Genomic DNA, 19,172 nt, shown 5'->3' on the forward strand with positions numbered 1-19,172 from the left:
ACAGTACACGTTTGCCCTGGACTTCTTCGAGCAAAGCTCTACTACTGATTCAACTTATTGATGTCTAAATTGAAGACCATGATCAGTTAATTATTTTCATTCCTTTTGTTAGTTTTGGGTTGAAACAAACCCCTGCACAGTGCATACCGGAAGAACATTACTTAGAACTACAATAACCACAAGTCTAACTCGAGTGTTGATTGGACGATGGTAAGCGATAGGTTACGTGGCATTGGTGTCTGCGCAGACTCGAATCACAACATCCGTCCTCTAACCGGCTGGAAGATGGTGGCAGTCAAAATGCGGTCTTGTGTTTTGTCAGTTTTGCTTTTGAACGTTTATTACACATTTGTTTCCTCGCTGTACTTTCACATCGGGGAGACTGAGAAGAAATGCTTCATAGAGGAAATTCCGGATGAAACGATGATCATCGGTCAGTGTCTTGTGGCCATTGGGATTGCTATGCTAGTTAGCCTTGGGAAGTCAGCTAACAGCTAGCGAGCTAGTTTGCTAATTCGATAATTCGTCAAACTAGCATCCGAATTCGAGTTAGCTAACATTTACCCAGCAATCTAGTTAGTTAGCTAGTTATTTAGACAGCCAACATTAAACTTGTCTGTAGAGGGGGCTGTGAACTTTTCAGTTGGCAGACTTGGATAGCTAGCTACTCATTCATGAGCAGGCTAACCAGCTAGCTAACGTTAGCTATACAAATAAAGTTTATTGGTTGCGTACACATATTTGTAGAAGTTATCGCATGTAGAGCGAAAATCGTATGTTTCTAGCTACAACAATACAGTAATACCTAACAACAAAAACAAGCAGACACCTGTCATTGATGTCCTCACCTAGCTAGAACTGTAATATTGGAAATACGTTACGCATACTTTTGATACTTTAATAAATAAACCATGTAACTACATATTTTACTGTCGTACCATCCATATACTGTTTGACATACTGTAGGTCTTGCCCAGAAACAACCCCTGGCCCGAACAGTTTACCCCCTAACTAAGCACTTGTAAGGATAGGACCGGTAGAAGCAATCATTGGCTGGCATGTGTAAACAATTGTATTTTCTCTTTTTAGGAAACTATCGTACACACTTGTACGACAAGCAGAAAGAGGAGTACCTACCTGCCACACAGGGTCTGGGGATGTTTGTTGAGGTGAAAGACCCTGATGAGAAGGTAGGATGCTACACTTTGCAACTAGTGTCATTCACTTCATATGGTATTCTGTGAGAGAGAGACTTGTGAGAACAATCATGACCCAAGCTGCATTGAATTGAATAGTGATGATACTGAAAAAGTTTTGCTCTCTGTGTGTTTTCCTGTCTGGACTCTAGGTGATCCTGTCTCGTCAGTACGGCTCAGAGGGAAGATTCACCTTCACCTCTCACACCCCAGGAGAACATCGGATCTGCCTTCACTCCAACTCTTCCAAGTTTGCCCTTTTCGCTGGAGGAATGCTTGTAAGTACATTAGTGTGACAAATGTGGGGGAAAAAGCTATTGCACCCACAATATGCATATGAACTGTTGGTCAATAAGAACAGTTGATGGCAGGGATGCAGGGGGGGGGGGGGGGTGTAAGAGTAGAGGGTAAAAAATGTAATACCTACATTGATTCTCCTCTCAATTGCTGTGAACCACCCTTTTTTCCCTCAGAGAGTTCACCTGGACATCCAAGTGGGAGAGCACACCAATAACTATGCAGAGATTGCAGCCAAAGACAAGCTGACAGAGCTGCAGCTGAGAGTGAGACAGCTGGTGGAGCAGGTGGACCAGATCCAGAAGGAGCAGAACTATCAGAGGGTGAGTACATCAGCTGTCCTGCTGAGTAAAGCCCTGGACACGCCGGTAGTGTTTGCCGGCCGGGACTACTTAGCACCTCTGAACAGAGTGCCAGCTGTAATTTGCTAATCAATTCTAGATGTAGAAAAATGCTCAAGTAATGTCAGTCAGACGCGTACTGGCGGATGGTCCCTAAAACACACCGAGCGGGATGAACGCGCGACTGCCATTTGGTGCGATGTTTTCTCCTTCAAATACAATGAAATGTCTGTTCAGGGCAACCTTAAGACATTTGCTAAATTGCAAATAGACCTCAAGCCCACATACTCTAGCCACTCCTGTAGATCTGAGGGGATTGGATAGATATTAGCATGTGAGTAACAGCTTACTATAGTCTTCTGAATGGCTGGGTGGAAATATCACCATATTGCTTCCACCTATCCAATCCTGTCAGATCTACTAGTGAATAGATTCAGGAAATTCATTGCCTTTGCTTGTGTGCTACTATTTGTATTTTATAAAAGCTTTGCTATGTCTCCTTCAGTACCGTGAGGAGCGCTTCAGGCAGACCAGCGAGAGCACCAACCAGAGGGTTCTGTGGTGGTCCATCGTTCAGACATTGATCCTTGTGGCCATTGGCTTCTGGCAGATGAGACACCTCAAAAGTTTCTTTGAGGCCAAGAAATTAGTGTAAACCTGCACTCTCATATTGTTCTTTCTGAGTCCGGGTTGGGGATCAAATCAGTAAATTCAGGAAGTTAACTTAAACACTATTCTTGAATTGAAAATTCCCCCATTTTGTTTTCTGAGGCATTTTTCATTAATCAATTCAATTTGAATGAACTTCCTGAATTGATGTGTATTGAATACAACCCTGGTCTGAATGCAGTAGTTAAACATCAGTGAGAATGTGTGTTTACTCCCAGAAATATGTGTACAGACGGGTGAGGTTACCGTTCTATCAGTGAAAACCCAGTAAGTTTTTATTTTGAGAGGGCTCTGCTTTTGGATTTTTAAGACCCTTTTGTGACTTTGATATTCCCCATCTCTGTTTCTGTAAGAACACTGTTTGCAATTGGTTGTATTTATGATCCTCTACTGTATGCTATATGTTTTACATTTGGCTGGGGGAAAATGATATTGTACTATCGATATCAAACATGGTTTTGTACTATTGATAATATCAAACATTGTTAAAACCACTTCTGTATTTTTTTCACCTCATAAACCCCCTCCCCCCGACATCCCAGAAGATATTTCTGTAGCACTGTTTGTGACTAGAATGCCTGTCAGTCATATAACAGGCCGCATCTCTTCTCTCAGCATAACAGGTTTGTTTTCAAACTGATTAGACATTGTTCTCACTCTACATGCATTGTAATGGGTTTTTTGTTACTGGCAGAGAGAGAGCACCTATTTTGGTTTAGAGCCATACAACAGAAATGGTGACTTGATTTATGAAACTTATTTTTGGTCATGTGTGCATACTAATCTTTACATTTTTATTTAGCTTCAAATGAATGTACGTTTCAACCCCTGATGTATTTAGTTGTTGGCCGTGGTCTGTGTGTTTAGAAACAGAAAGACATCCAGAATATGCAGATTTTTTAAATTGAAGATCTTGAAAATTGGGAACCTTCTCCTTGTCTTGTTAACCAGTATCCGTTTTCGCAAAGCACCTCGGAGTAGATGTGCTGATCTGGTATCTGCTACCCCTTGTTATTCATTTTGATTTAAAAGGAGAAACTGATCCTAGATCATCACTTGTACTCTGAGACGCTTTCTGAATATGGGCTCTGTTCGTGTTTTATTTATAAAGCTGGAAAGTGAGATAAGAAACATGACATTTTGGTTTAAAGGTTGGTGCTAGAGTGTCTGATGTTAATATGGTAGTTTCATGGAAAACTTTGACATACCAGCTATGCATTTGCTGAAGTACGAAAGCAGTTCACACAGTTTTTCCCTAACTTGCTGAATAAACTGCCAAAGATGTTCCCTTATCACAATCTACTGGCTTGATGGTGGTCAAGTGAACATTGGTTGTTTTTTAATCTGTACTGCATATCTAAGTGAACCTAGAGGGTCTGGTTTGTCCATTTCTTTTCTGCAAATACTCAGGTAGAGTTTTGAAGACACTGATTTAATTCAATTTGATTAAGTAAAGAATTGTTGTCCAGGTTAACAGGTTTGCTCCAGTTCTCATGTACAAGGAGTTGATTTGTGTGTAAACATCCATTGTACACTTGAAAAGTACTTAGCCAGAAAGCAGTCCTTGCTTCTTGTCACTCACAAAACAATTTGAACTACACTGGATCGTATTTTTGTTCAATTAATCTGTTTTTTGTTTTTCCTTAATAATTACCCAAACTGTTCCGTATTGGGAAAAAAATGTTTTTTGGGGGCATTTATATGGTTAGATACAGTATCAGAGATTTCGAGTATGATTTGAATCAATTGGTACTGGTTTGTTTTGGAAGGTGGGGGTTTTAATTTTAGATTGTGAAAATGTGTATAAATTGCACAAAAAAATAAAGTTGTCACAAATGGCTAGCCATCTTGAATGACTGTTTTCCACCGACACTTTGCCCAACAACAATATTAGATCAGACGTGGGTCCATCCATAGGGAATGTGTTCTATATTTCCTTAAATGCATAGGAACGTTCAGTCTTTATAACGTGTTTCCCCCGGAGCAATATCGTAGGCGGACCTTTAAAATTCAGGTGTTGATATTTTCTTGAGTAGAAGCTCTTTAGCGAATTATTTCAATGTAACTTTCGTATGGTAGTGTGTGAAACACAGTTAATTATTGAAACAAATTATATTTGTATAGTTTGTTGCTAGACTTTTTTGTTTCCCTAAATCCACGTGTCTCACCACAGAACAATCTTTGGTCTCATTGTGCAGTAGGACATGGATAGGAACAACATTTCCTTGCTCTGCTATGTTGCAACGTGTACACCCGGGGCGTCGTCATTACGCCGATTCTGTTGCAAAACGTTTCTTAAACAGAATGAAACGAGGCGGGACCAACCTTAATTTGTCCAATAGAAACTCTCGTTTTAGTTGCTAAACGTTCTGCAACTGTTTAGACTAATGATTACACCCCTGCTAGCAGTGAGCAGCAATGTCGCTCTGTTATTAGCCAGCGTCAAGCCAAAGCTTTGCCAATGTAATAAGAACATTGGCACGGCATTTCACGTTCAGTAACCAAAGGCTTAATGTGATATTTCGAGGAAGAATATGACAAGAACATCAGTTGGACATCAAAATAATCTGACTGCAAAAGGAGAGAGCCAGGAATAATGGAGAAGTTCGGTTGTAGAATCACGACGACATTCTCTGTTTCATGAGGAGCTACTGTCAAAATCGGGGGAATAGCATAACTGGATTTTTCTGTGAAATCTTGAAGCTGTTGTCATTTGCAACCTCAAAAATGATGTATTCATCAAGAAGGAAACCAGTCCTCTATTTCAAAGAAGACAAAAGGTAAAACATAACGGTAGCCCTGATGTTCACAATGATCATGTCCTATGATTAGTCTAGATGAGTGAACCAACATTAGCAAGCTAGTAAATGTTTACTTTTTATCTACTAGCTAGGCCTATGTGAATCATACCAATACACTACTAATGTTACTGTAGGTACACTAAAGCCTAAATCTCTGGCTATTACATTGGGACAATAGCCTATTTCTTTAAAAACGTTTAAGAATGCAGCTGGTGTAAATGGATTGCAGTCAGATGTTTAAGATGGTTGAAATATTTCTTAGTATTGTTCAACCGAGTAGTTGATGACAATAGAAGAAGAGAGTAATCAGTGAGTAGTTGACTACAATAGAAGAAGAGAGTAATCAGTGAGTAGTTGACTACAATAGAAGAAGAGAGTAATCAGTGAGTAGTTGATGACAATAGAAGAGAGTAATCAGTGAGTAGTTGACTACAATAGAAGAAGAGAGTAATCAGTGAGTAGTTGACTACAATAGAAGAAGAGAGTAATCAGTGAGTAGTTGATGACAATAGAAGAGAGTAATCAGTGAGTAGTTGACTACAATAGAAGAAGAGAGTAATCAGTGAGTAGTTGACTACAATAGAAGAAGAGAGTAATCAGTGAGTAGTTGATGACAATAGAAGAAGAGTAATCAGTGAGTAGTTGATGACAATAGAAGAAGAGAGTAATCAGTGAGTAGTTGACGACAATAGAAGAAGAGAGTAATCAGTGAGTAGTTGACTACAATAGAAGAAGAGAGTAATCAGTGAGTAGTTGACTACAATAGAAGAAGAGAGTAATCAGTGAGTAGTTGATGACAATAGAAGAAGAGTAATCAGTGAGTAGTTGATGACAATAGAAGAAGAGAGTAATCAGTGAGTAGTTGACGACAATAGAAGAAGAGAGTAATCAGTGAGTAGTTGACTACAATAGAAGAAGGGAGTAATCAGTGAGTAGTTGATGACAATAGAAGAAGAGTAATCAGTGAGTAGTTGATGACAATAGAAGAAGAGAGTAATCAGTGAGTAGTTGACTACAATAGAAGAGAGTAATCAGTGAGTAGTTGATGACAATAGAAGAAGAGAGTAATCAGTGAGTAGTTGACTACAATAGAAGGAGAGTAATCAGTGAGTAGTTGACTACAATAGAAGAAGAGAGTAATCAGTGAGTAATTGATGACAATAGAAGAAGAGAGTAATCCGTGAGTAGTTGACGACAATAGAAGAAGAGTAATCAGTGAGTAGTTGACTACAATAGAAGAGAGTAATCAGTGAGTAGTTGATGACAATAGAAGAAGAGAGTAATCAGTGAGTAGTTGATGACAATAGAAGAAGAGAGTAATCAGTGAGTAGTTGACGACAATAGAAGAAGAGAGTAATCCGTGAGTAGTTGACTACAATAGAAGAAGAGAGTAATCAGTGAGTAGTTGACGACAATAGAAGAAGAGAGTAATCAGTGAGTAGTTGATGACAATAGAAGAAGAGAGTAATCAGTGAGTAGTTGACGACAATAGAAGAAGAGAGTAATCCGTGAGTAGTTGACTACAATAGAAGAAGAGAGTAATCAGTGAGTAGTTGATGACAATAGAAGAAGAGAGTAATCAGTGAGTAGTTGACTACAATAGAAGTGTGTTGCTCTCAGATTTTGTTCTGTGAAATAATGTTGGTGGATAGATTTTTTTGTTTGATTTCTGGTAAAATTGTGTGATAGTATTATAAACCAGCCATTCCTTACAATCTAGACGAATCTAGACGTAGCCATTGCATACAGTGTGTATGGGTTTGGTTGTGCAAGCGTTTAGTGTACAATACTTATGCCTAGCTGAGTTAATGCTACTAAACCTCTCACTTGGTCAGTTTGTGGTTCAGGTGTGTAACATAACACTGATTGACTGCACTACATTGCTGAATGAGACTGGCTGTTCTACTTTCAGATTCTGGTCTGGGAAATGCACAGTCTACAAACTATTTTGTCTGTGTATGGTGCTGGTGCTGGTCTCCCTCCTATGGCTCCAACTCAGCTGTACAGGAGACATGAGCCGGGTTGTAGTGGATGACGGACGCATCCCCCATCAGCCTTGTCCCCTGGAGAGACAGGCATCCGCTGCGGACGACCCTTCCTGGGGTCCTCACAAGCTGGCTCTTCTGATACCTTTCAGGGAGAGGTTTGAGGAGCTGCTGGTGTTTGTCCCCTTCATGCACACCTTCTTGAACAACAAGAAGATACTGCATAAGATCTTCGTAATTAACCAGATGGATCACTATCGGTAAGTGATGGAAGACGTTATGTTGCCTTGTTAGTCATTAGGCCTACAACAGAAGTGCTGTTATTGTCTAATCTGAAGGCCACAATATATTCTGTTCTATTCTATTTTAGTCCAGTGGTTGTTGATGAATTCTGATTGGCACAGGGGAACTATAGTCTGGATGTGTGCCTCGTTGATTTGCACCTTACCAATGAAATATTGACTCCTCCTGGCAGTAAATAATGTGTTCCACCCTTATCTCACCACAGGTTCAACAGAGCCTCTCTCATTAACGTTGGTTACACGGAGAGTGGTAACGACACTGATTACATCGCCATGCATGATGTGGACTTGTTACCTCTGAATGAAGCTCTGGACTATGGTTTCCCAGAGGAGGGCCCTTTCCACGTGGCCTCACCAGAGCTGCACCCCCTGTATCACTACAAGACATACGTGGGAGGAATCCTGCTGCTCACCAAACAGCATTATCACATGGTAGGGTAGCCTATTGTTAAGATAATCATTCATTATCAATAATAATAGACAGCACTTCAGAGCTCCAGTACATTAAATTCATTATTTACACATTCTAATCAAATTTTATTAATCACATCCACCAAATACAACTGGTGTAGACTTTACAGTGAAAAGCTTGCTTACAAGCCCCTCCCAACAATGCAGAGTTTAAAAATAAAATAGTAACACATGAGGAATGATATAAAATACACAAGAATAGAGCTATATACAGGAAGTACCTGTACCAGATCAATGTGGAGCTATATACAGGAAGTACCAGATCAATGTGGAGCTATATACAGGAAGTACCAGTACCAGATCAATGTGGAGGGTATTTGAGGTAGATATGTACATGAAGGCAGGGTAAAGTGACTAGGCATCAGGATAGATAATAATAAGGTATTTGAGGTAGATATGTACATGAAGGCAGGGTAAAGTGACAAGGCATCAGGATGGATAATAATAAGGTATTTTAGGTTGATATGTACATGAAGGCAGGGTAAAGTGACAAGGCATCAGGATAGATAATAATAAGGTATTTGAGGTAGATATGTACATGAAGGCAGGGTAAAGTGACAAGGCATCAGGATAGATAATAATAAGGTATTTGAGGTAGATATGTACATGAAGGCAGGGTAAAGTGACTAGACATCAGGATAGATAATAATAAGGTATTTGAGGTTGATATGTACATGAAGGCAGGGTAAAGTGACTAGGCATCAGGATAGATAATAATAAGGTATTTGAGGTAGATATGTACATGAAGGCAGGGTAAAGTGACTAGGCATCAGGATAGATAATAATAAGGTATTTGAGGTAGATATGTACATGAAGGCAGGGTAAAGTGACTAGACATCAGGATAGATAATAATAAGGTATTTGAGGTTGATATGTACATGAAGGCAGGGTAAAGTGACTAGGCATCAGGATAGATAATAATAATTGTACGATTGTGCCGGGTGGTGGTGTGCTGTTTTTAGCCGTGTCATGTTCTGTGTTCCTGAAGTGCAACGGCATGTCCAACCGGTTCTGGGGATGGGGGAGAGAAGACGATGAATTCTACAGGAGACTAAGAAGTGCTGGATTACAGGTAAACCAGAACTGTCCTTTACATGTCACAAAGAGACAGAGATAGCTGGCTAATCCCTTAAATTACTCCAAAAGAATGACAAGCCAATGACTGATAAGCATCAGTATCTGACACATCTACCTCCTTATTACATCTACCTCCATATTACATCTACCTCTATATTACATCTACCTACATATTAGGAAAACTCCAGAGTACGTCTGCAGTAAAAGAAACAGCTGCCGCCACGTCTCTAAATACTATGAATAATATAATCAATCTGTCATGTTCTGTTTGCCAGCTCTTCAGGCCCAGTGGGATAAAAACAGGGTATAAAACCTTTCGCCACATCCATGACCCTGCCTGGAGGAAGAGAGACCAGAAGAGAGTGGCTGCACAGAAACAGGTAGAGATGCATTCACTGGACACCTACTACCGTGATGTATTGCTATGTGTTGCATTCTCAGATAGACAGATACTGGATTTATCTCTTTGGTTGTATTTCCAATCACACTACTGACATGATGGTTTTCTCTCCTCGTTTTTGGAAGGAACAATTCAAGGTTGACCCTGAGGGCGGGCTGACTAACTTGCAGTACAAGGTGGAGTCGAGACAGGAGCTGACTATTAGTGGAGCCCCTGTCACTGTCCTCAACACCAAACTGGAGTGTGACACAGACAAGACTCCCTGGTGTCTGCTGAACTAAGATGGCCCCCGTGATAGACCTATGCTGCCTCTCATCTGGGTTATGTTCATTGTCCACCAAACGGAATAAAACAGACTAAAACAGGGAGGGACTACCTGAGCTTCTGGAATGAGAAACACTTGTTTTTGTGTGCCCTAATGAATATGACCCTGGTGCTACAGAGGGGGGATGTTTCCCCTACCCGATGTGTCTGGAAGACATGATAAAAAATAAAATGTAGATTATTATTTTAAAAATGTATCAAACAACCGCATCAGAAGACATGGGTGCCATCTTCTGGACGACCCAGAGAAGAGGCTTTGGCCTTTGACCTCAGCAACGCCTTCCCTCATTGGAGAGATGGAATGTATTTATATTGAACTAGCTATATGATGTCATCCTTTAGAACTGTATGTCTAACTTTCATTCAGAACTGTGAGTGATTGGATCTGTGAGTGACTGGATCTGTGAGTGACTGGATCTGTGAGTGACTGGATCTGTGAGTGACTGGATCCGTGAGTGACTGGATCTGTGAGTGACTGGATCCGTGAGTGACTGGATCTCATGCAGGCCTAACTTCAGGGGCTTTGAACTACAGACACTTTGCCAATATTGACGATACATGAAAGGAAAGGTGTACTGGGGCCTGTTGCACAAAAGTAGAATTAAGACATCCGGGATAAATGACTCAGCTGAGCTCAATGAAGCCAAAACATGTGCGTCCAGGCTTAATTGGTTGCACAAAGACCAAGCCAGGATGAGCAGACACGGATTCATTAAGCCAGGTGAAACCAATCCTGGATAGGTGCGCGCTCACGGCTCACTCAAATAGACCCCGCCACAGATCACAGATTAACTGATTTACCATGGCAACTAGAGCCGCGTACTTTTCCCCGTCGGAAGCACAAATCCTCATGGAGGCATACGAGGAGGTAAAAGATATAATTAAGAAGAAAGGCAACACCGCCACAGTGATAAAGCAAAGAGAGAAAGCGTGGCAAAGTATTGCAGACCGCCTGAATGCGTAAGTAGTGCACAATTACACACTCACCGCTCCGCTGAAACATCACAATAACAATTCAAATATTTAATTCACATCTCCAAAAATGCAGTTGTACTGTAATTATGAAACGGTTACATTTTTAATTGAAATGCACTGCAGATATGAGTGAAATTGTGTAAAGTAACTCCATCACACTGTATAAAGCTATGATAAATTTTTTGATATTTTTACTGAAAACAAGACAAAAATACCAAGTAATTTTTTGCAGTGTGACTCCATTAAATGTGTGTGTGTGTGTGTGTGTGTGTAGATTAAACATGAACGGGCCAAAACGGACATGGCAGCAGGTCAAAATCAAATACAAGAACATTCTGCAGAATGGTATGGTCCCTGACTAATATTTAACAAAGCACAAGCATATATTGTACCCAGAAGGTGCCTGCTCACACATTGTCTGTACTGTTTTAGCAGTGAAAAAGAATACCCACAGACAAGGCACGGGTGGTGGGTCACCAAAGGCTGACCTTACCCCAGCAGAGGACATGGCCTTGGAGCTAAATAAAGGCAGGCCCGTCTTAGAGGGGATCCCTGGGGGGAAAGAGACGAGCATAGGTTCCTCCCAAGATGCCACCCGCTTCATTCAAGGTATGTCCTTCCATCTCTACATGGGATACAACCACATTCATATTGAATCAATTTGGACTGTCTGACTTTGGTTTACCTATTGCCTTGCAGTGTCTGGCAGCACTGTGTTCCTGTTAGAGCCACCAGCACAAGCACCAGACGATGCTGATCCAGTGAGTACTCCATCAAAGGCATACTGTAGGCCTGGCATGTCTTGTCTACTAGCTTCAATATGAATCCGATTAAATGTGATAGGGTGAAGGCCCCAGTGCAGCAGCAACAGCACATGATGGAGACGATGATGAGGAGGAGACCATCTCTCTGGATTCCAGAAGGCATGAGGTATCATGTTAAGACTGTGAAAGTACTATTTACTCTACAATGGTGAGGAGTCCTCATCAAAATCAAAAAATCTAATTTCTTTTACAGGACCCAGATGCTATACAGTGGGAAAACCAGCCTGGCAACATAGTGCGTATTAATAAAAGGACACCACATCCTGCCAAATTCCAGCTGCGCTAATTGTATTGTGTTCACAGAGCTCACAAGCTATCAGAAAGTTGTATGGCAACCACCTCCGGCGCCAAATAGAACTGGCAGACATAGACATTCAGTACAAGAAGAAAAAGATGGAAAATCTTGCACTGGAGTCCGAAATAAAAAAGAGGACAATTAGGAAACTGGACCTTGAAATAAAAAAACTTGAGAGGGAGGTGAGATATGCCTTCAATGTACACTGTATGCTAACTGTAACACAAATGTATTAATCATTATTTTTCTTTCCTCCCCCAGCTCCAAGAAGATGACACAGCTCAAAATAAAAATTAGGTATATTCTCGTAAAGTCAAGTGAGCCATGACATATGAGCTCTTATTGTGAGCACACAGGACGGTGGCATCTTTCTAAGGTTTTTTTTATTTTCCCAGCAATCAGTACAACCAAGTCATCGTTATAAGGCATCGCCCTCTTTTGCCCACCCCCCCAGCACCAGGTGTGGCCACTAGCCTATATGAAGGCCCAAAATTGTGTGTTCCTTTCTGCTCTGACAATGGCATGCCCATTCGTGCGAGATGTGGTGGATGAAGAAGCACTTGTGCTGAGGAGAGCCTTCAGGCGAGAAAGGGTCTTCAGGGACCGGTTGGACCCACTGGCCTTCCCTGATGACCATCTATATGAAAGATACAGGTTTTCTGCAGATGGCATCAGGTATCTATGCAGACTACTGGGTCCCAGGATTAAGCACCGCACTGCACGGAGCCATGCACTGAGTGTGGAGCAAATGGTTTGTGTGGCCTTGCGCTTTTTTGCTAGTGGAGCCTTCCTGTACTCAGTGGGGGATGCAGAACAGCTGAACAAGGCCACAATTTGCCGCACAATAAGGAGTGTGTGTCTGGCTATCAAAGCATTAGCAGATGTCTTCATCTCCTTCCCTGGCCACAGAAGACTCTGTGACATCAAAGAGGAGTTCTATAGGATTGCAGGTAAGAGGATCTACAAATTACAGGACAACTGTTAACACATAGTAGGATACTCATTACTTTGTGTGACAGGTTTCCCCAATGTCATTGGTGCAGTGGACTGCACACACATAAGGATAAAAGCCCCCTCAGGTGCCCATGAGGCCGATTTTGTGAATAGGAAATCCTTTCACAGCATTAATGTTCAGGTGAACATAACTTTTTGATATTGTCCATTGACGAACACTCTGCATTGCCAGTGATGTGCATTGATTGGTGTAATATTCCTCATCTTATGATTTCAGATGGTCTGCAATGCTGACTGTGTGATCAGCAATGTTGTGGCAAAATGGCCTGGCTCAGTCCATGACTCCAGAATCTTTCGGGCCTCTGAAATCTATCAGTGCCTATCACAAGGTAAGCCACACAACCCCTATTTATAACCATCATGGCTGTGTCAAGAATATCACTGTGTTTATCAAATCAAATCAAATTTTATTAGTCACATACACATGGTTAGCAGATGTTAATGCGAGTGTAGCGAAATGCTTGTGCTTCTAGTTCCGACAATGCAGTAATAACCAACAGTAATCTAACCTAACAATTCCACACTACTACCTTACACACACACACAAGTGTAAGGGATAAAGAATATGTACATAAAGATATATGGATGAGTGGTGGTACAGAACGGCATGGCAGATGCAGTAGATGGTATAGAGTACGGTATATACATATGAGATGAGTACTGTAGGGTATGTAAACATAAAGTGGCATAGTTTAAAGTGGCTAGTGGTACATGTATTGCATAAAGATGGCAAGATGCAGTAGATGATATAGAGTACAGTATATATACATATGAGATGGGTAATGTAGGGTATGTAAACATTGTATTAAGTGGCATTGCTTAAAGTGGCTAGTGGTACATTTTTACATAATTTCCATCAATTCCCATTTTTAAAGTGGCTGGAGTTGAGTCAGTATGTTGGCAGCGGCCGCTAAATGTTAGTGGTGGCTGTTTAACAGTCTGATGGCCTTGAGATAGAAGCTGTTTTTCAGTCTCTCGGTCCCTGCTTTGATGCACCTGTACTGACCTCGCCTTCTGGATGATAGCGGGGTGAACAGGCAGTGGCTTGGGTGGTTGTTGTCCTTGATGATCTTTATGGCCTTCCTGTGACATCGGGTGGTGTAGGTGTCCTGGAGGGCAGGTAGTTTGCCCCTGGTGATGCGTTCTGCAGACCTCACTACCCTCTGGAGAGCCTTACGGTTGTGGGCGGAGCAGTTGCCGTACCAGGCGGTGATACAGCCCGACAGGATGCTCTCGATTGTGCATCTGTAGAAGTTTGTGAGTGCTTTTGGTGACAAGCCGAATTTCTTCAGCCTCCTGAGGTTGAAGAGGCGCTGCTGCGCCTTCTTCACAACGCTGTCTGTGTGGGTGGACCAGTTCAGTTTGTCCGTGATGTGTACACCGAGGAACTTAAAACTTTCCACCTTCTCCACTACTGACCCGTCGATGTGGATAGGGGGGTGCTCCCTCTGCTGTTTCCTGAAGTCCACAATCATCTCCTTTGTTTTGTTGACGTTGAGTATGAGGTTATTTTCCTGACACCACACTCCGAGGGCCCTCACCTCCTCCCTGTAGGCCGTCTCGTCGTTGTTGGTGATCAAGCCTACCACTGTAGTGTCATCCGCAAACTTGATGATTGAGTTGGAGGCGTGCATGGCCACGCAGTCGTGGGTGAACAGGGAGTACAGGAGAGGGCTCAGAACGCACCCTTGTGGGGCCCCAGTGTTGAGGATCAGCGGGGTGGAGATGTTGTTACCTACCCTCACCACCTGGGGGCGGCCCGTCAGGAAGTCCAGGACCCAGTTGCACAGGGCGGGGTCGAGACCCAGGGTCTCGAGCTTGATGACGAGTTTGGAGGGTACTATGGTGTTAAATGCTGAGCTGTAATCGATGAACAGCATTCTCACATGGGTATTCCTCTTGTCCAGATGGGTTAGGGCAGTGTGCAGTGTGGTTGCGATTGCGTCGTCTGTGGACCTATTGGGTCGGTAAGCAAATTGGAGTGGGTCTAGGGTGTCCGGTAGGGTGGAGGTGATATGGTCCTTGACTAGTCTCTCAAAGCACTTCATGATGACGGAAGTGAGTGCTACGGGGCGGTAGTCGTTTAGCTCAGTTACCTTAGCTTTCTTGGGAACAGGAACAATGGTGGCCCTCTTGAAGCATGTGGGAACAGCAGACTGGGATAAGGATTGATTGAATATGTCCGTAAACACACCAGCCAGCTGGTCTGCGCATGCTCTGAGGACGCGGCTGGGAATGCCGTCTGGGCCTGCAGCCTTGCGAGGGTTAACACGTTTAAATGTTTTACTCACCTCGGCTGCAGTGAAGGAGAGCCCGCAGGTTTTGGTAGGGGGCCGTGTCAGTGGCACTGTATTGTCCTCAAAGCGAGCAAAGAAGTTGTTTAGTCTGTCTGGGAGCAAGACATCCTGGTCTGCGACGGGGCTGGTTTTCTTTTTGTAATCCGTGATTGACTGTAGACCCTGCCACATACCTCTTGTGTCTGAGCTGTTGAATTTCGACTCGATTTTGTCTCTGTACTGAGACTTGGCCTGTTTGATTGCCTTGCGGAGAGAATAGCTACACTGTTTGTATTCGGTCATGCTTCCGGTCACCTTGCCCTGGTTAAAAGCAGTGGTTCGCGCTTTCAGTTTCACGCGAATGCTGCCGTCAATCCACGGTTTCTGGTTTGGGAATGTTTTTATCGTTGCTGTGGGTACGACATCGTCAATGCACTTCCTAATGAACTCGCTCACCGAATCAGCATATTCGTCAATATTGTTGTTGGACGCGATGCGGAACATATTCCAATCTGCGTGATCGAAGCAGTCTTGAAGCGTGGATTCAGATTGGTCGGACCAGCGTTGAACAGACCTGAGCGCGGGAGCTTGTTGTTTGAGTTTTTGTTTGTAGGCTGGAATCAACAAAATGGAGTCGTGGTCAGCTTTTCCGAAAGGGGGGCGGGGGAGGGCCTTATAAGCGTCGCGGAAATTAGTGTAACAATGGTCTAGTGTTTTTCCAGCCCTGGTAGCACAATCGATATGCTGATAGAATTTAGGGAGTTTTGTTTTTAGATTAGCCTTGTTAAAATCCCCAGCTACGATGAATGCAGCCTCAGGGTGTGTGGTTTCCAGTTTACAAAGAGTCAGATAAAGTTCGTTCAGGGCCATCGATGTGTCTGCTTGGGGGGGAATGTATACGGCTGTGATTATGATTGACGAGAATTCCCTTGGTAGATAATGCGGTCGACATTTGATTGTGAGGAGTTCTAGATCAGGTGAACAGAACGACTTGAGTTCTTGTGTGTTGTTATGATGATCACACCACTTCTCGTTAATCATAAGGCATACCCCCCCGCCCCTCTTCTTACCGGAAAGATGTTTGTTTCTGTCGGCGCGATGCATGGAGAAACCAGCTGGCTGCACCGACTCCGTTAGCGTCCCTTGAGTTAGCCATGTTTCCGTGAAGCAGAGCACGTTGCAATCCCTGATGTCTCTCTGGAATGCTACCCGTGCTCGGATTTCATCAACCTTATTGTCAAGAGACTGGACATTGGCGAGTAGTATGCTAGGGAGTGGAGCGCGATGTGCCCGTCTCCGAAGCCTGACCACGAGACCGCCACGTTTTCCCCTTTTTCGGCGACGCACAGGGTCGCCGGCTGGGATCAGATCCATTGTATTGTGTGGAAGGCAAGACACTGGATCCGTTTCGGGAAAGTCATATTCCTGGTAGGAACGATGATGAGTTGACGTTAATCGTATATTCAGTAGTTCCTCCCGACTGTATGTAATGAAACCTAAGATTACCCGGGGTACCGATGTAAGAAATAACACGTAAAAAAACAAAATACTGCATATTTTCCAAGGAACGCGAAGCGAGGCAGCCATCTCTTTCCGGCGCCTGCGCAGTAAGGTAGTTTATGAGGTAGTAATGATGAAATTTTGTGTTGACAGGTGAATTCTCTGGTGTGTTGCTGGGAGACAGGGGGTATGGCTGCCAGCCTTTTCTCCTGACACCTTTCACAGACCCCCAGGAAGCACAGCAGGCCTACAACCATGCCCATGCCAGGACCAGGGCCAGAGTTGAAATGACCTTTGGCCTCCTGAAGGCACGCTTTCACTGCCTTCACAAATTAAGGGTCAGCCCTGTTAGGGCATGTGATATTACTGTGGCTTGTGCTGTCCTCCACAATGTGGCCTGCCTGAGGAAGGAGAGGGCCCCCAGAGTGCCACCAGCCATGGACTGGGACAATCCGGCAATCTTCCCTGATGACGACAGTGGTCGGCTGCTGAGGGACCAATATGTGTTGAATTATTTTAGTTAGTATGTGTGCTTTCAATTTTGGTTAAATATGTCCTGCGGTGGCAGAGGAATTTGGGTTTTTTTGGGTTCGTTTTTTGACGAATTTGGCCTCTTATGATGTTTGTGCGGTATACTGTGTGTAATACAAGGCTGCAGGGAGGCTACTGCATCCATTCATTTGTCTGTTCAGTTGATGTGTATGGATTTGTCCTGCATTTATTTTAGTGTGCAGACATGCAGGGTGTGTTATATACAGACCTTTGAATGTGTATGTATCATTTTGTATAATATGCTTGGATTCTGTGCTTTCCATCTTGTAGAGTCACTGTGACTTCAGTTTCGAAAGGAGCTGATGGTTTACCTGCTTTGTTTTGTCCTTATTCAATAAAGGAACATAATGTTACACATTGTGTTTTTATATTCATATGGAATGTGTATTTGTTTATATGACAGAGTACTAGGGCCACACTGAAGAAAAAGGATAAAGTCATAAATTTATGAGGCTGGTTCTTTCTGCAGAAAAGCTACATATTGTTTTTACAGTTTTGATACTTATGACAATGTGATACTTAATATTCTGGCACATCAGCATGTCTTTGTTTATGAAACCATACTGAAGTACAATTTCACGAAATGCCCCACATCTGTCATTTTAACAACTGTCCTCCTTTAAAACAACTGGTTACAATATTATGACTTGTGTTTTTTTCCCCTCTGTGGCCCTAATATTCTATCATTTTATATATAGCCTTATAGTCTATGGGAAACTGTAAATTATCTAATGATAGCAACATCATCTAAAAATCATTTTTTATCCAAAATCATTGAAATTAATGATCACAAACGTTTAAATAATAACAGTGGGTCTAGTTATATGTGATAACAATGTATAGTGAGCAGTGAAATAACTATTGGTTTCCATTTGTGGTGACTGCTGACTGACATTAGGGATGAGATTAAATAGATCCTGGAATTTAGCCTGGTCTGGAGCAGGCTAGCTCCACAGAATAAATCTCCATGGTAATTTATACCATAACATATCCTCCTGCCCCCTATCCATCTTTAGTGCAACCGGATTACGGATCAATTGAGCCAGGATCACCAAGATATCCTGGCTTAATCCCTTATCCTAGTTTTGTGCAACAGGCCCCTGAAATAATAAGCAATGGCCTTTGTATCTGTTTGTTTGTTTATTTATTTTTACCCTTATTTTACTTGGTAAGTTGACTGAGAACACATTCTCATTTACAGCAACGACCTGGGGAATAGTTACAGGAGAGAGGGGGGATGAATGAGCTAATTGGAAGCTGGGGATGATTATGTGGCCATGATGGTTTGAGGGCCAGATTGGGAATTTAGCCAGGACACCGGGGTTAACAGCCATACTCTTACAATAAGTGCCATGGGAACTTTAGTGACCACAGCGAGTCAGGACAACCATTTAACATCCCATCTGAAAGACGGCACCCTACACAGGGCAATGTCCCCAATCCTACTCTGAACCCAGGATATAGGCCTAGCCTCCTACTATGAACCCAGGATATAGGCCTTCTGTACTAAACCCAGGATATAGGCCTTCTGTACTAAACCCAGGATATAGGCCTTCTGTACTAAACCCAGGATATAGGCCTTCTGTACTAAACCCAGGATATAGGCCTTCTGTACTAAACCAAGGATATAGGCCTAGCCTTCTATACTGAACCCAGGGTATAGACCTAGCCTCCTACTATGAACCCAGGGTATAGACCTAGCCTCCTACTCTGAACCCAGGATATAGGCCTAGCCTCCTACTATGAACCCAGGATATAGGCCTAGCCTTCTATACTGAACCCAGGATATAGACCTAGCCTTCTATACTGAACCCAGGATATAGGCCTAGCCTCCTACTATGAACCCAGGGTATAGACCTAGCCTCCTACTCTG

The 19,172-nt window shown here is 42.7% G+C and overlaps 3 protein-coding genes across 6 annotated transcripts; all 3 read left to right on the forward strand.

Annotated features, from left to right (window-relative positions):
- Positions 1–242: 242 nt before the first annotated feature.
- Positions 243–4,345, forward strand: LOC139581732 (transmembrane emp24 domain-containing protein 9-like). Its single transcript, XM_071411806.1, has 5 exons — positions 243–433; positions 1,090–1,190; positions 1,349–1,474; positions 1,670–1,816; positions 2,340–4,345. Exons 1-5 carry the CDS (start codon positions 286–288, stop codon positions 2,487–2,489), a joined length of 672 nt encoding a protein of 223 aa, XP_071267907.1. The 5' UTR covers positions 243–285; the 3' UTR covers positions 2,490–4,345.
- A 152-nt stretch (positions 4,346–4,497) lies between these two features.
- LOC139581734 (beta-1,4-galactosyltransferase 7-like) lies at positions 4,498–10,060 on the forward strand. 2 transcript variants are annotated; one of them, XM_071411809.1, is made up of 6 exons: positions 4,498–5,283; positions 7,217–7,549; positions 7,798–8,023; positions 9,051–9,134; positions 9,415–9,519; positions 9,665–10,060. In XM_071411809.1, the coding sequence occupies exons 1-6, from the start codon at positions 5,144–5,146 to the stop codon at positions 9,818–9,820; spliced, it is 1,044 nt and encodes a 347-aa protein (XP_071267910.1). In that variant the 5' UTR covers positions 4,498–5,143; the 3' UTR covers positions 9,821–10,060. The 2 variants fall into 2 exon arrangements, with proteins under 2 accessions (XP_071267910.1, XP_071267909.1); XM_071411808.1 differs by having other exon boundaries at positions 9,415–9,518; positions 9,661–10,060.
- Positions 10,061–10,596: 536 nt separating this feature from the next.
- On the forward strand, positions 10,597–13,908 carry LOC139581735 (myb/SANT-like DNA-binding domain-containing protein 4). 3 transcript variants are annotated; one of them, XM_071411812.1, is made up of 10 exons: positions 10,597–10,823; positions 11,113–11,183; positions 11,271–11,447; positions 11,538–11,599; positions 11,682–11,768; positions 11,856–11,897; positions 11,966–12,139; positions 12,219–12,254; positions 12,353–12,907; positions 13,189–13,908. In XM_071411812.1, the coding sequence occupies exons 1-8, from the start codon at positions 10,666–10,668 to the stop codon at positions 12,252–12,254; spliced, it is 807 nt and encodes a 268-aa protein (XP_071267913.1). In that variant the 5' UTR covers positions 10,597–10,665; the 3' UTR covers positions 12,353–12,907; positions 13,189–13,908. The 3 variants fall into 3 exon arrangements, with proteins under 3 accessions (XP_071267913.1, XP_071267912.1, XP_071267911.1); XM_071411811.1 differs by having other exon boundaries at positions 11,966–12,254; XM_071411810.1 differs by having other exon boundaries at positions 11,966–12,907.
- Positions 13,909–19,172: the final 5,264 nt, after the last annotated feature.

Source organism: Salvelinus alpinus, chromosome 7 (genome assembly GCF_045679555.1).
Source record: "Salvelinus alpinus chromosome 7, SLU_Salpinus.1, whole genome shotgun sequence".
Classification (NCBI taxonomy): Eukaryota; Metazoa; Chordata; class Actinopteri; order Salmoniformes; family Salmonidae; genus Salvelinus; species Salvelinus alpinus.

What these genes read in the sequence shown, in the direction of transcription:
- LOC139581732 (XM_071411806.1), top strand. Translation starts at nt 286, where the DNA reads ATGGTGGCAGTCAAAATGCGGTCTTGTGTTTTGTCAGTTTTGCTTTTG. An exon ending in TGAAAGACCCTGATGAGAAG is followed by an intron (nt 1,191 to 1,348) that starts GTAGGATGCTAC and finishes TCTGGACTCTAG; the next exon opens with GTGATCCTGTCTCGTCAGTA. An exon ending in AGGAGCAGAACTATCAGAGG is followed by an intron (nt 1,817 to 2,339) that starts GTGAGTACATCA and finishes TGTCTCCTTCAG; the next exon opens with TACCGTGAGGAGCGCTTCAG.
- LOC139581734 (XM_071411808.1), top strand. Translation starts at nt 5,144, where the DNA reads ATGAGGAGCTACTGTCAAAATCGGGGGAATAGCATAACTGGATTTTTC. An exon ending in TATTTCAAAGAAGACAAAAG is followed by an intron (nt 5,284 to 7,216) that starts GTAAAACATAAC and finishes TTCTACTTTCAG; the next exon opens with ATTCTGGTCTGGGAAATGCA. An exon ending in TAAGAAGTGCTGGATTACAG is followed by an intron (nt 9,135 to 9,414) that starts GTAAACCAGAAC and finishes TCTGTTTGCCAG; the next exon opens with CTCTTCAGGCCCAGTGGGAT.
- LOC139581735 (XM_071411810.1), top strand. Translation starts at nt 10,666, where the DNA reads ATGGCAACTAGAGCCGCGTACTTTTCCCCGTCGGAAGCACAAATCCTC. An exon ending in ATTGCAGACCGCCTGAATGC is followed by an intron (nt 10,824 to 11,112) that starts GTAAGTAGTGCA and finishes GTGTGTGTGTAG; the next exon opens with ATTAAACATGAACGGGCCAA. An exon ending in CAAGAACATTCTGCAGAATG is followed by an intron (nt 11,184 to 11,270) that starts GTATGGTCCCTG and finishes GTACTGTTTTAG; the next exon opens with CAGTGAAAAAGAATACCCAC.